The sequence below is a fragment of the Budorcas taxicolor genome, chromosome 1 (genome assembly GCF_023091745.1).
Source record: "Budorcas taxicolor isolate Tak-1 chromosome 1, Takin1.1, whole genome shotgun sequence".
Lineage (NCBI taxonomy): Eukaryota > Metazoa > Chordata > Mammalia > Artiodactyla > Bovidae > Budorcas > Budorcas taxicolor.
The window spans coordinates 145,420,389-145,436,390 of record NC_068910.1 but is presented as its reverse complement, the minus strand read 5'-3'; the positions used below and the strand labels follow the sequence as shown (position 1 = coordinate 145,436,390).

Sequence of the window (16,002 nt, the reverse complement as noted above, 5' to 3'; positions counted from 1 at the left end):
AGCATCTGATGCCAGGGAAGGATGAGGGTGATGTGACTGGGGAGCACGGCTGGGGATTGAGTAGGGGGCAATACAAGAATCATCATCCTGCATGAAATTCATGCCAGGGCTGCCCCAGCAGAACAGGTGACCGCGCCCCCCCCCCCCCCCCCCACTTCCCCCGCCCAGGTTGTCACACTTATGCCGGAAATGGCTGAGGCAAGACTCAGGGCTGAGGTTACTGCCAGGAGGGTTGAGATGGAGTAAGTTGGTGGACTTTCCCATTCCCCAGAACAACGCATTTATGCCTCCGGCCTTTGCTGGGACTCTGCCTTTGCCTGGAAGACCCTTGTTTGCTTAAGTCTGCCCCTTCTTCTGTGGTTCCCTTTGCGGCAGATCAACCATCCTCACAGTGCTGAGGCTAGACACCTGGATATAATTCTAGATTTTTCCTTCTCCCTCACCATACATCCGTTCACACATCAATTTCTACATGCTGTCTCCATAGCTTTCCAACCACTCTCTCCTCTCCCTCCCTTGGTGATGGCTGAGTTCTGACACAGCATGAGTCCTTCCCACTGCTACTGCTGCAGCGGCCCCTCTCTGTCCTCTTCGCCTCCAGTTTCACCCCCTGGTATGTTCTCCACAGGGCCACCCGGGCAGGCAATCCTCGAACCACAAGCCTGATCACCCTAGCTCACTGCTTTGCCTTCTGCCATGACTCCCATCACCGCTTAGCCTGGCAGCAAGGCCCTTCTCAGCTCTGCCTTACTCTCTAGCCTCATCCTTCTCACGCACGTCCTGCTTCCCACTCACCATGTCAACATGCGGTTCAATGGAGAGGCCCTTTCTGGTTGGCCTAGTCTGGACCTCATGGCTCTCCAGAGTGCTTCTCTAGTGCCAGGGACGGTCTCATTCACACTATCTTTGTGAATGACTACTTTTTTGTTCCCAGATGTACTGTGGCCTTGCTGGGTGCCCTGTGTCTCATTGGCCGGAGCATCTCCACACCTTTACTGGAGGCCTAAATGCTGTGTTAGGTGCTCTAGCTCTAACAGCAGGAAAAAAAAAAGACATGGCTCTGGCTCCCACGGTGCCTGCCATCGAGAGGGAGAGAGAGCTATTAATGAGGTAATTGGCGCATAATTGCAAATGCATGCTGGGAAGGAGGGGACTGTGGTCCTGTAATGAGTGATCAGGGAAGGCTTCCCCAAGGAAGGCCGAGGTCTGAAGTAGAAGCCGACCGAGCAAAGGCCAGGGGAGCAGAACAGACAGGCCCTGTGGTGGAAGGGACACTGTTGTCTTCAAGGGTCGGAAAGGGATTGAATGTTTGAGGGGGAGGAAGGGGGTAGGAAATGAGGCTGGAAGGGTGGGCAGCTGCTAGGCACCACTTTGGGCCCCTGAAGCATTGGTTTTATCGTTATCTAAGAGTCCTGGGAAGCCACTGACGAGCTTCACACACAGCAAAACCCCACTGACATTCAGGAAGGACCACTCTGGCTATTGCATGAGAACAGATCAGAGACAGAGCTGAAATGGGGTGGCAGAGAGCACTGAACAAGGGCCTCAGTCTCTTGAATGGATGAATGAATGAATATTGTCCAGTTATTCCTTTCACTCTTGTTTTTTAATCTCTGTTTTTTAACCTGTGAAAAAACAGATCACCTCACAGGCTCTTTCTGTTCTGGGCAGCATATATCACCTGTGTCCTCTGCAGATGAATTTGATAAGGCTTGTCCGCAAACCCTACTTTCTCCTTCCCGATGGAGAGGGAACCCTACAAGCAGCTCCTAGCACTGCAGCCATCCACCCTCTGCTGATCAGCTTTTTCTTCCCTGGCTCCCATAGGATGCCTCCCTCCTCCCACAAACAACTCCAGAGCCCTGGGTGACAAGAGACCGTGGGTGGCTGCTTGGCAGGGCTGTGTCCATGGAAACCAGAGTGCCTGTGAGGGAGCAGATGTGGCGGGTGTGGGGGATGCATGTCCCAACCCAGGTGGTTTGCTTATGACCCCTGGGGGCCCAGCCTTCTCCACCCTGTCCAGGGTCTATCCTGGCCCATCCTCCACTCCCCTCGTCCCAGAGGAAGTACTTGTCTCCCACGGGAAGTCAGCAAATCCTGTGGGCTCCATCTGCCAAAGCTATCCAGACCCTGACTCCTCCACACCACCTCCTCTGTCTCTACTGTGGTTCACGGCCCAGGTCCCCTCCTTGGATCTCTGCAGGAGCCTCCTAACTGGTCTCCCAGCTCCCACCCTTTTCAGTTTCTGTAATCTGTTGTGCCCCTGTCTTGCTCAAAAGAATCTAGCATCTTGGGACCCTCACGGTATGACAGCCGCATTCCGTATCACGTCACCTATGTCCTAGTGACTTGGCCCTGCTTCGTCTCTGCTCTATCTCCGGCCCCTCTCGCCTCACAGACTCCACCCTGGGCACGCTCTGCAGCCTCCTCACTGGCCTTCTCCCGCTCCTGCCTCTGGGCCTTTGTATCTGCTGTTCCTTCTGCCTGAACTACTCTTTCCTTGGGCATCTGCAAAGCTCTCCTCTTCCAGGTCTCCATGCAAATGTCATCTGCTCCTCAGGGCCTTCAAAACCACCCTGTCTTAGTTTGCAACTCCACCCCCACTGCTGAGCTCCCTTTGCCCATTTTCTGCTGTTCTCTCTCTCTCTTTTTTAATCACCTTCTGTCACACTGTATATTTCAGTTATTTCTTTGTTTACTGCCTGTCTCTTCCCTCTAGAAGGAAGCTCCATGAGGGTGAGATGGTGTCCTTTTTGAACTGATGCATCGCCAGGGCTTCCATGGGAGCTGAGCACCTGGGGGGTACACAGGAGGATAAGGGGACCAAAGGATGAAGACAGCCAAGCAGCCCAGGCTCAATGCTCTGGACCATCTCAGCAATTCCCTTGGCTGCTTTCCTGAGTTTATGTTCTATATCTCAGTGTTTATCTGGGCTCTCCAGGGTTAGATCTTGAATGTATCCCTCGTCCCAGAATCTCAGAGTCATTCTCCATCATTTACTGGTGGTGCTGTGTCCAAGGACCCACAAATCCAGGCAGGCCTCCTGATTCCCAGCCTGGCCCCTCCCCACCATCCCCATCACCCTTTTGATCAAGGCATATTGGACATATCCCATCGCAGCTTTTCTTTGCTTGAACTGATCTGAGCTTTCTAGATGTGCTCTGTGGGCTCTGGGCTCTAGGTGTTCATCTCAAGGTGGCTTGCCCTGCACTATGCATCTATCCTTAGTTCCCTTGCCTTTATCCAGCACCCTGGACCTGCCTGGAGTCCCAGGCCTGCTGCCTTCCGCCCAGTCTCCCCATCTGGCCTGTCCTGCAACTGCCCAAATCCTGCCCATGACAGATATTTTTGAAGCAAGGCCTCAGACTAAGCTGTTAACATCTGTACATGTGGGAATCCTTCCATTGTGTTTGCTTTCTTTTGTCCACCTGAAGTAGGTATTTAGTGAAGCATTGGTCCAAGAGTAGAAACAAAGATAAACAAGGCATGGTTCCATTTCTCTTTTTTATTACCTTCCTCTGACTTTAAATATGGGCTTCCCAGGTGGTGCTAGTGGTAAAAAACCCGACTGCCAAAGCAGGAGATGTGGGTTCCATCCCTGGGTCAGCAAGATCCCCTGGAGGAGGGCATGGCAACCCACTCCAATATTCTTGCCTGGAGAATCCCATGGACAGAAGAGCCTGGAGGGCTATAGTCCATGGGGTCACAAAGAGACACGACTGACGCAACTTACCACTCACATGCACAACTTTAAATACACTTGTTGTAAATCAACTACAAAGGTCCTTCCAGCCCATTCTTACCAATGCAATCCAAAATCCAGCCAACTGTCCCATCACCTCCACAGGCCAAAACACGGAAGTCTGGAGTATCACGGAAAAAGTTAAGTCTGGGAAATAGAAAGGCCAAAATGGTTTTGTTTACAGGCTGAACTTTGACACTCCTTGAGTCAAAGTCCCCCCACCCAACCCCAACGCCCTGCTCCCTTCCCTGGAAGCATATTATGACCTTGACTCCTTTTGGGGTTGAAAGGGTCACTTAGTGTTCTGAGACCAGAACGTACTAAGCAATGCCATTGAGTACGAACCCTATGGCGCCATCTTTGTCTAAGGAGATTCTGACTCAATATTCAACACAGAAAATGGTTTTCTAGAAACTGTCTATGATTTATGCATAGGAATCCACAGTTTGCTTATTTGGGCGCCAATACAATTAACCCCCAACATCTGCCTCCTTTCTGGCTCTCACCTACTCTGCCCTCACAGCTCCTGAGATGCACCGAACTAGCTGAATCTTCATCCCACCCCAGACCTAAGTGGAGTGAGCACCATCTCCCCGCAGGGGCCTTAACCCTGTAGAGCAGGGCTGTTAACTTGGGGTGCATATCTAAGGGGTCTGTGGGTAGAATCCAGAGGGCCTTGAACTTGAAAAAAATGTTACACTATTATCTTCCCTAAACTCTAACTGAAAATTAGCATTTCCTTCAACAATACCTGTGACTTTGTTAAGCAGCCGAAATGACAGGTATTTCAATGTTTTACTACAGTTGTGGCAGGCATTTTCTATTATCACTTCTTCTCATTACTGTTTTAATTTACAGTAGCTATTAGACCCGCCTCTGGAACTTGCTATGTAACGTCTTAATAAATCATGTGTGCTTTCCTGTCACAGATTTGTTGTCTAACCTTTAGTAACTGTTTTTTCAATAAAGTTTCCCTGGGTATTCCTATGTATTTCATTTTATACATTAAAAAATATTATCTTAATATTAAGAAGGGGTCCATAGGCTCCATAAGACTGCCAAATGGGTTCCTGGTGCAAAAAAGGTTAAGAACCTCTGCTGTAGCACACACAGGATCTGGGGAGGCCTCGGGGTGGGGCTTGAGAAGCTGAAGCCCAGGACTTCCTCTTTGCCATGCTTGGTGATCTGAGGAGACCCCTGGGGTCTTCTGCCAATGCAAGTGTGGGCAAATTAACATCTCCTCCCCGCCTTTCTCTTGTAGAACTCTTTCTCTTGTAGAACTGGATTCTGAATGTAGGCTCCCTTCAGCTAGACAGCCTCTCTGATTACAGGCTGACACATACAGCAGAGAGAGATACTCAGGGCACAGTGGCCCCAGAAGCAGCCACCAGGCTTGTCATCCTGGGCAAAACCAATTTAGGATGGATGCGGTTAAGGGACAGTACTGTCTGTCTTCAAGTATCAAAATGCCCTAGAAGAGAGCAGGCTGGTAAAGGCATCTGTGGGCTGCTGCCCAGTCACAAGTCACAGATGGAGCAGTCATCGGCTATCACGGGGGCTGTGATGGCACGTGCAGCAGCACAGGTGGGCTTTATTTTGAAATTAATTTTATAGGTAAGTCACGGCAGAGGCGCTGAATTTGCACTCATGTTTCTTTCCCCTTCAGTGGTCTCGTATCATCACTGCCATAAATAATAGCTGTGTGTCAAACAGCTGAAGACACAGTCTCTTTTACTTATTTTTTAAAATGAAAAATACTTAAAAAAATTTGTGGCTATGCTGCATGGGATTTGGGATCTTAGTTTCCTCACCAGGAATTGAACCCACACCCCTTGCAGTGGAGGTACAAAGTCCTAACCACCGGACCACCAGGGAGGGCCTCAGAGTCCCTTTTTAGAGTCCTTACCCAGACCCTCTAAAGGTCTTGGTGAGCCAAGCACAGCGATGCAAGTCTGGGTGCTGGAAACCCCAGCCCGGCAGGCACAGAGCTGAGGACTGGCACTGAGGTGGCCTCGGGCTGGCCAGTGTCTCTGGTGCCCTGGCTCCGGCTGGTAGGACGGTCACAGTCTTCGGGTACCTTCCAGCCCCAGCGCTGGAGGAGCCTCTGATTACAGCGCCCATCATGTCATGGCTCCTCCCACAGACCTTGGGGAGAGCTGCACGGGGGCTGCGTCACCTCCTTTTGTTGCTCCCCATCTCCTCAACACAGGAAAACAGCCAATAGGCAAATGACAGGAGAAGGGCCGGTGGGGGTGGGGAAGGGGTGCACCGAACCACCTCTAAACTGGATGATTCAGGAAAAGATGTGATTTCATTGAACAACTAATTGTCTTGATCCTAAAATGCCTCGACAACAGAACATGCTGGAACTCTGAGTCAGCTGTATAGATTTCTGAAATACCGACAGTGCTAAGAAAACTCTTTTTTTCTCCCTGATGATTCAGTATGAAGATGCCAGCTAATACAGCCTTGCGAATAAGTTAATTTACCAGCCTGCCCTTCTTGTCAATTCCACAAATGACATTTGCAATTTTTCCCTCTTACAAAATCAATAGCTTTTTCTGGGATAAAGTAGAGTAGGCTGCTTCCCAGAGTCAGCTGTAACGGGTGTTCCTGAGTATCTCCAGGAGGAAGTAAGAGTAGATAACGAAGAAAAAGAAGAGAAAAGGAGTGAATTGGTAGGAAGGACAAGTCTACGGATGAAAGAGATTTTAAAAAAACCAAACCATTCAGAAAGCTATCCTCTTTAGAGATTACAGGGGGCGGGGGAGAAATAAGAAGTAAAGATTGTGTCTCCATACCCTGGAGTAGGCCCCCCATTGTCCAGGTTGAAAACTTGTTTGGGGTTGAGCAGATAGTGGAATTTCCGAAGAATTCTATGGAAAAAAAAGAAAGAGAGAGAGAGAGAGAGAGACCAAGACAGAGAAGGGGAATGTCATTGTGAGAAGTCATAAGAGGGCAAGTACCTCTCCAGCCCAGTGATGGTGGGAACGTGGGTCTCTTTAAACCCAAGGTGGGGAAGACTGCACACAGGTCCTGCAGACCCTGAACTCCCAGGTCCAGCTGGCCTCACCCTGGTTCAAAGTTTCCCCACCATCCAAGATTCTAGTCTCCAACCCCAGGAGTAGTACACCTTGCACAGAGGACAGTGCAGAGCAACCCAGAGAATAGAACTACCATTCTCCTGAGGCCTTCTCCTTCATGGAGAACTTCTCCCAAATGTTCTGCATGTTCTAGGCAGTATGATTCTGCTCTTTGTGGACTAGACAAAGGTCCCCCAAGTCCTGGGGTCAGGAGGACTTGCAGGAGGTGGCACTGGGGCAGAGGAGCACTGGGGGCAGTAGCCACATCTAGGCTTGGTTTCAAGGCTTCAGCTTGAGGCTGATTAGGTCAGTTCAGAAAGGGTGCTTGGCCCCTAGGATTGGGGTTGGGGGTGGGGCCTCATAATTCTTGTTTAAGATCTGCTTATTATTTTTTAAAGCACGTGGATTCCAGATCACCGTGTCAACAGTTCATTGCCTCAGAGCTGAACACAGGGAGGCAGAGCTGCTCTGCCCATCCGTCACTCTCTGCAGACTGGGCACTTCCTTCACTGATGAGATGGGTGCCCTGCTTTCTCAGGGTGGAATAGGCTGAGAAGTCTCAACCAGGTGCCTCTGCCATGTCTCTTAAGTCAACAAAAGACTTGAAAGCCCGGGAACTTAACAGGCATCTCAGAACTTAGCCTGATTCTGGGAAACAGAATAATGGCCCATGTGACAATCCCTAGGAAAAGTCTATGTCTATCTTAATACTCGCAAAACCCCCATGGGAGAAGAAATGATTATTATCTCCATTTTACAGAGGATGAAACCAAGGCACAGGGACGTACAGTCACTTGGACCAGGTCATCAAGTGACGTGTGGTAGGACTGGGACTGGACCACAGGTCTGCCACCTCCATAGCCCACTCGGTTGTGGCTGAGGGGAAGAAAGGACCCGCATGAAGTTGTTCTAGCCTCTCCATCTCAAAAAAGAAGAGAACATACCTTTCTCCTTGTCTCCCTCCACTCTTGGGGTTCACCAAGACCAGCAGGGGGTGGGTACCCGGAGTGGGGATGATCTTATACTTCAAAGGCAAAAGAAAAAGAAGTTAGCTGTGTTTCAGCCCATAGGGCTAGGAATGTGATGAGAGTGGATACTAAGACAGATCCCGGGAGAGCAGCTGGGAAGCAGATCCAGGCGTGGGGTAGAGGAGGTCAGGAGGCAGTAGGTGCTGCTCCACTGGCTTAATCTGAGGGATTAAGCAGTTAAGTGTCTCCAGCCTTAAGTGGTTTTTTAAGTAGCATTAATGGTGACAAGGGTTTGAGGTGGGGATCAGAGATGGGGCTTCAAATTATTCAGCAATGGTGTGGCTTTGTGCCCACAGCACAAGATTAGCTTGTGTGAAGATACAACTGAAATGATCTTAGAAAATATGACCATCCGGTCCTACACCTAAATAGAATAGAGCTAATCATCACTTCCACCCCCAGCATCTTTCAAATCCACATTTGCAGCCCCAGTTTTCCTCCCGAGCTCTGGTTCTACCTTTCTCGCTGTCAAAGGGGGTATCTTCAGCCACTGGAACATGCCCCAAATCTGACTTACCTTCTTTCACCCCAAAACTGGTCCTCTCTCCTGGCTACTATTATTATTCATCCAGTCACCCAGGGAAGACCCTGTCCTGCCAGCTCTTCCCCTGGAAAGTCTCATTATCTCCAGCAGCTGCCACAATGCCCACACTGCTCAGGCCTTTCTCACTTCAGGTGAAGCCCTGTAAGCTGCCCCAATGCAGTTCTTTCCCAGGCATCACTAGTCATACCACTCCTGCTCAAAATCCTTTAATGACATCTCATTACCCAGAGCATAAAATCCAAACCTACTAACCTGGCCTGCAACGTATTTATGTGTAGCCCTGTTCTATCGGTTCTCCCTTAATCACTTTAACCTTCACTGCAGCTCCAGCCAAGTCTGGCTCTTACCCTCTATGAGTGAATTCCCACCCTGTGGAGCTGCTCACACTGGTTTCTTCTTCTCCTTAATGCCCTGAAATGTCTATTTCCTTCATAGAAACCTCAAGAAAAACTTCTCATCCTCAAGGCCCAATTCAAGACCTACTTTGTCTGAAGTTTTGCTTGATCATTGCAATGGAAACTATTGCATTTGAAGCATATAATATCTTCTACATTTTGTTTGGTATTGTTTATTTGCATGATTTCATGTTTTATTTTCTTGGGTGAAGCGAAAGTGAAAGTGTTAGCCACTTAGTCTTGTCTGACACTTTGTGACCACATAGACTGTAGCACACCAGGCTCCCCTGTCCATGTGATTCTCTAGGCAAGAATGCTGGAGTGGGTAGCCATTCCCTTCTCCAGGGTATCTTCCTGGCCCAGGGATCGAACCTGGGTCTCCTGCATTGCAGGCAGATTCTTTATCATCTAAGCACCAGGGAAGCCCAAATGTCTCAAAACATCAACTGGATATTAAATGTCTCAAGAGCAGGGTGGGAGTGTGTATAACCCTCCTACCAAGGATCCCTTTGCCCCAGAGACAAGTATACTCAGTAAATACTTGTAGCTTCAGCAGAAAGATACACTGATACAGAGGAGCAGCACTGCTCCATAGTCACTGTCTTATGCCTACTTTTCTATATCTCAAGCTAAAAATTCAGCAAACCCAGTGCCAGATAAGTGAAATGGACAGCAACATTCTTTACAAATTTTAGGAATTTTTTCATCTGCCAAGGGTGATTATTTGTGTGGTACCCAGAAGCATCTTGGAGACTGAGAAGTAAGTCTTTACCTCTGGGGGTGATATTCAGAATGCTGAACAACCTGCATAGCATGGACACTGTCCAATCAGAACAGATGCAGGACAAGCAGATAGATGCCAGCTGTGAACTGACATAGCTGTGCTGTGCACGTGCTCCATCTGACTTTCTCCCCTTCAAGGTGTCTAGAGCTTTTCCGCATCAAGCTTCTGGCATCACTGTGCCTTATGTTTTATACTCATCTACAAGTTCTCATTGAATCTTGGAGCATCTCTGGGAGGTGGGCAGTGCAGGGATTTGCTATGCGCCTTTTCAAACAAGGAAACTTAAGGGTCAGAGGGAGAGGAAGAGGCCCCAGTGTTCTTTCTTTTCCTGTTTCTCATTCCACCTCACCAGGCTGCCTTTTCTGCATTCCCTGGCTCTTTGTGAAAGGCACAGAGAGAAGTTCACTGGTGAATCCAACTTAAAAAAAAAACAAACCCTGAGTTCTTAAATACACATTTAAGGATGAAGGAGAACTTTTGGATCTATTTAAATCTCTTTTGGCAGATCACATTCTGGAGACAGCTTGGCAGTCTTGGAAAACCCAATTGTCTATTTTTAGGCCACATTCTTGTTATTATTCAGGGGGTATGCATACTGAAGTTTTATGCAATGTGTTCCTTAAAAGGTGATAAAGCCAGTGTGGCCAGCTACGGGATCAACCAACCTCCCTTTGCACCTCTTGCCTACAGCATGGCGGCCAAAGGTAACCCCAGAGACTGGAAATCCAGTGTCTTCTGTGATATAATCGATCAGATAAGAAGGCAGATGTTAAGATGTGTTTCTCTAGAACTCAAATCCTGTCCTCCCCTCCACAACCTTGGACCAGCTTAGAAGGAATGAATAGACAGACTCAGGGTTTGCTGAGGTACCTGCATGACAAGTTCACCCTTGGCTGACACGCTACCATCAGACTTCCCATCTGGCCTGTCCTGTGAAAAGAGAGGAAAGACAAGCATCCTTTGAAAAAAATATGCCTGCTGCAAAAAAAGAAATCAAAAGAAAAACAAATGGTTAATATAAAGAAAGAGAATAGAAAACCAGTATAGCATAGGATGGAGGCTTCAAAGTGGGGCTTTGAACCAAAACAAAGAAATGCTCCCTTTGGGTTCCTCAAAGACTCTCCAGGCCTTTGTCATCACTTGCCCTGACTTTGACTTCGAGACACTGGAAGGAACACAGTGTTTCAGAGGAAACACTGAAATGGGCAGAAATCTACTCTGTTGATTTAGAAGCTTGATCTCTGAGAAGCAAGGCCTGAGATCTGGTTTCTATGCTTAGCACTACCTAAATGATACGACACTAAGTCATCTTTCCGGTTTTGTTTTTTCTTCAATGTTTATTATTCATTTTATTGAAGTTTATGTCACATACAGTAAGATGCTCAAATCTAAACCTACAGTTCTATGAATTTCTGCGTATGTACCTGCCCTTGTCATACTGCATCTTCTGGTATCGTTCTGTTGTGACTCCTGATGCCACATTGACTTTGCCTGGCTTTTGAGTCTCATATAGATGGAATCATATACCATGTCTTTTGAGTCCAACTTCTTTTGTTCAGCATTATATTTTTGGGATTACCCATATTTTTGCATCAAAGCATGGCTCTTTTCCATTGCGATACAGTATTACATTATGTGAATCTGCCTCAACTTATTAATCTGTTCTTGTCAGTGGTCATTAAGCTTGTTTCCAGTGCTTGACTGTTATGAAGAAAGTTGATAGGAACATTCTTGTGCATGTCTTATGATGGAATAAATGCTTGTATTTCTCAGATAGACAGGAGGGGACTTGTTGAGTCATAGAGTTTGTGTAACTCCCACTTAGTAGATACTGCCAAATGGTTTTTGAAAGTGTTTTTTTTTTTCCATCAATTTTTAATGAGAAAGAAGATGGTCAAGTACAGGGTGAAACGTGAGGAGTCAGTGATCCTCAGCCACATCTCTAAGATGAAAAGAGAACAATTTAAGGTCTTTGGTACTTGGTTTGAAAAAAGGGTCTTCAACACAGGAGACAGAAAGAATTTCAGATGGGGACAACTGGAGTTTAATTTTGCAGCTTTCATGTCCAGGATGGGGCTGTGACACCCTTGGAAATCTTCAAGACAGTGGGAAGTCCATGTTTGGACACAGCAAGAGAGGGAGACAGAGATAAGGGAGGCCTGGGAAGCCTCGCTGTGCACGGGTGGTGACTGGGGTTCCTTGAGCTGTGATCTGCCTGCAAGGTGCTGGGAACGAAGAATGTGCTTTTCTTGCTGGGCCATGTCAGAGCATTTTGGGTGGCTGGTAGTCGGGACTGCTTCAGCCTGGGAAGTTTTCCCTGACAGCCTGACTGTGCAGCACTGACCTCTCTTCGACTTGTGCTGGAAACACAAACCCTAAGAGTTGTTGAGGGAGCCCGCAGAGGGCTGTAAATGTCTAAATGCTCCTGCATCGGAAATGTGAGCTGGGGTGGCCCGGGGCGGGGGTGGTGGAGGTGGGTGGGGGGTGGAGACAGAGCCCTGTGGTTGGGAGGCAACACTTACCCGGGTAATGGGGCATATTGATGTGGGCAGCAAAATATGGTCTCGGAGCTCTCCACCATCACACAGGGTTGACAATTCACACTTGCGGTGAAACTGGAGGGGAAAAATGAAGACGAGAGTGAGTGAAAGTGTTCAAGGAAATGTCAAGTATGAGAGGCTAGAAGCTTCCTAGGGAGGCAAGTTGTCTAGGGCGCCTTCAAATCCTGCTGCACTGCCGCTTTGGCAGTATAGCTTAGACAGTGTGTGTGTTTGCATGTGTGGTGTGTGCTTAGGGATGCCAAGTCTGCCGTGGGCAGAGAAAGGAGACCCAGTGCTGCCCGTGGCAGCTGGAGCGAGATGGTCCCAGGCAGACTTGTGGGCCGTCAGTGTGGCAGCCGCATGGGGATTCCAGAGGCCCCCTTGGTTGTTTGCTCCCTAGGCACTGAGACACTGGTAGGAAGGAGATCTTGTTGAAGAAACTCATGAGACGCTGGAAGTAAACCCCATGGCTCAACCTCTGTGTTTTCAGAGTTCTGCAATCTGATCTGGAGATATGTCCTTTTTATGATACCTGGGGGTAAAGGGGACAAGATGCAGCACCGAGCCCACTATGCAAGGCAGGTCAGGCAGCTCTGGGTGTCCAGGATGGACGTGGACGTTTGCTGCGGCTGGGGGGCACAGGCCTCTGGCCCAGGCAGTGGGGCTGCTATCAGCACTGCGGCTTCCTCTGACACAGTGATTTTGGTGTCTGATTCTTTTCTCACTCTGTCAGTGCCCGTGGCCCAGCCAATACCCAGGAGAAGGAAGCTAATGGTCCAGCCTGCTGTTCTCAGCTGCCTGGTCACAAAGACAGCAGACTGGCCAGCATCATCTTAAGCAGACCTGGGTGGGGGTGGGGGGACACCCTCTCTCTGCACAGTTTGATGATTTAGTGGAGGCAATTAGACTTTGGGCACTGGCAGCAGCTCTGGGTGCCCCCTCCAGCCTTGCCCATGGAGCTCTGCTCACGCCCCCTGGCAAGATGTCCACTGCTGCCTGGCTGCAGCTTGAGCAAAAAAAAAAAAAAAAAAAACCACACTGAAAAGAAGCAGGGCTGCCCTGGGCGCCAACCCACCGTCATCCGGCACCACACGCAGTGCCGCGCGGTGACACTCTGGTAGCACTTGATACTTTTGTGGCACCGGTCACACTTGACGGAGGAGTTCCCTTCCACCCATGCGTGCTGCATCACCTGCAGGAGGGAAGGGAAGGATACCAGGGAAGGCTGCAGACCCACGGCCCAGCGCCCTGGGCCTGAGGAGAAGGTCTGGGAAGAGCACAGGGATGGGGAGGCCAGAGGGCTGGTTCCTGTTTAGCGGGCACTGGGCAGCTTAGCTGAATTGCACAGGGTGGTCTCTCCCTACCTAATCACTATCACTCTAATCAAGCTGGACGAAAGCCACTTTGCCTGCTTTTTGAACAGTTCATCTCCCGGCAGTTAAGCCTCTGAGCAGTGCCTCGTCTGGCAGTCCATCTGCCTGTCTTGCGGACCTCTTTGCAAAGGGATGTGCTTGCGAGCGCTCTCTTTTGGAAGGCTGCTCTGTGCAGGGAAACACAGGAGGGCATGGTCTGCAGACCAAGCTGATGAGAGTCACTGATCTTCCACTTTATAGCACGGTGACCTTTGGCCAGTTCCTGGACCTCTCTGAGTCTCAGGTCCTTCATCTGTAGAAATTGGCATAATAAGCCCTACCCCTGGGCTTGCGGGGAGAATTAAAGGAGCCAGCCTATTTGGAAGGGCCTTCCTAGTACAGCCCTGGGCCTTGGGAGGTACTCTGATCAGGAACTCCCTTTGCCCTTCTTGCTTCTATGGGCTGGTGTGTCTCAACCTTAGCAGCCCCTTAAGACCACCTGGGGAGTTTCTAGAAGTCCTAATGCCCAGCCCTCACTCCAAGTCAAGTAAATTAAAGTCCCTGAGGATAAGGCCCATCATTAGTTTGTTTTAAAGCCCCCTGAGTGATTATAATGTGCAGCCCAGGGTGAGAAGCACTCTGTAAGGAAGTTAGAGAGAAAGCCCAGAGGAATTAGTGTAGGTCATCAGCTAGCGGCTTTCACATCTTTTTCCTGCAGAGCTGGTTGTTACCTGCTTCTTGGCCAGGACCTGCTTCTAGAGCAGCCCAGGAACCTGGGAAACAGGTGGGCATGTATGTGTATGCCTGTGACTGTAAGTGCAAAGTGACCCATGATGCCAAATTCTGGGAGGGCTGAGCACTCAGTTAAGTACCCCAGGAATTCTACAGAACTTCTGAAAATTGTTCTCTACTAGGGCACCCTGAACAGCAGAAGGGGTGGATATGGACTCTGGGGAAATGTGGGGGCATAGCCTGAAGTGCCAACAACAAGCACAATATTAAAAACACATGGACTATTTGCCTGACACTGTCCATGTTTGTATTAGATAAAAGTTTTAAATTACTTATCAGTTAAGTTACTGTGTCCTCCTCCCAAAAGGTTTTTGGTAAAACTGTTGCTCTAAATGTCCTGTTTACTTTGTGGTTTCTCACCTGCCGTTCACCTGAGGGTGTAAAGAACTCGGTTTCCTAATCAGTCTGTCACCAACATGGTCGCAATTAATTTGCTCCAAGATTATTATTATTTCTATTATATATAGAAAAAAAAAATGAGGCTTCAGAGAGGTTAAGTGACTGGTCCTAGGTTCCGAGGCTGAGAAGTGGCCAAGCAGGGACTCAGGGCCAGGTCTCCTGACTCCAAGTCCATGGGACGTTCCCAACACCACGTTGCCTTCTCCCTCCTCTTCTGGGATCAGAAGAGAGAGTGAAGGACTTGGGTTGCCCCTGGAGTCTCAGAAAGCCAGGAATGTGCCCTAGTGGTCTCCCTCTATTCCGAGTGTGGCAGTGGCCAGAATGCAGGCTCAGGGCCTGAGCCCAGGAGGCGCACCGTATGTCCTGGTGAAAGGCGTGGGCATGGAAAGGCGTGTGCATGGGCATGGTGCGGGAGGAGCAGACAAGAGGCCATGTGGTGCCTCGCAGGCATGCATGCGTGTCCCTGGAGGCACCCTTCTCTCTCAGACTCCTTCTGCGGATGGCTGGAGACTACTCCCGCCTGCTCATCATCTCCTGACTCAGATTCCTTAATGGGCTCTTCCCTCTGCAATAACTCTGAGTGCCCTTCCCCTGGACAGGAAGACTCAGTGAATGGCACCCCTACATGGCCACCTTAGAAACATGGTAGCCATTGCCAACCTCCTTCCCTCTCTCATTCCCTACACCACTGCCACCAAGTTCTGGTGGTAGGACCTCCAAATTCTCTCTCAAACTCTCCCCTCTCCCTTTAAGTCCTTTTTCTCTGCCAGTGAGACAGTCAGAACACTCAACAGCTGGCGTGACTAGGGGGCAGTCGCTCAGACACAGCAGAGAAGGCGAGCACAGACCCAACCCAGGCAGGCCCTCGGCAGCCCTATCTTGCTTGAACTGTTGGACGGGTTTGCCCCTCTTTGATCTGATCTCTTTCCGGCACCACAGTCAGAGCATGTGTGCATGCTCAGTTGATTTAGTCATGTCCAGCTCGGTGACCCCTTAGACTGCAGCCCACCAGGCTCCTCTGTCCATGGGGTTCTTCAGGCAAGAATACTGGGGTGGGCTGCTATGACCTCCTCCAGGGGATCTTCCTGACCCAGGGATCAAACCTGCATCTCTTACATCTACCTGCATTGGCAGGTAGGTTCTTTATCCCGAGTACCAGCAGTGACCCTAATTTGCAAACCCAATCATCTCTTCACATGCTCAAAATTCTTTAGCAGTCCCTTAGCTACTTATGAACCTCCTTCCCAGCTCCTCAGCCTGGATCTCCCCAGTCCAGAGCACATCGCCTGCCTTTTCCCTCTGACCCTCCTCTATGCCAGTCACACTAAACCAAGTACAGACCC

At 49.3% G+C, this 16,002-nt stretch overlaps 1 protein-coding gene across 1 annotated transcript in view; it reads right to left on the bottom strand.

Annotated features, from left to right (window-relative positions):
* DGKG (diacylglycerol kinase gamma) overlaps positions 1-16,002 on the bottom strand; it is a 171,381-nt gene that overhangs the window by 102,275 nt on the left and 53,104 nt on the right. Inside the window, exons 11-16 of the mRNA XM_052658950.1 lie at positions 13,192-13,308; positions 12,099-12,191; positions 10,447-10,506; positions 7,770-7,849; positions 6,544-6,618; positions 3,804-3,889 (exon numbers count right to left, since the gene is read on the bottom strand). Coding sequence (XP_052514910.1) covers positions 3,804-3,889; positions 6,544-6,618; positions 7,770-7,849; positions 10,447-10,506; positions 12,099-12,191; positions 13,192-13,308 — 511 coding nt within the window. The remainder of the gene's footprint in view (positions 1-3,803; positions 3,890-6,543; positions 6,619-7,769; positions 7,850-10,446; positions 10,507-12,098; positions 12,192-13,191; positions 13,309-16,002) is intronic.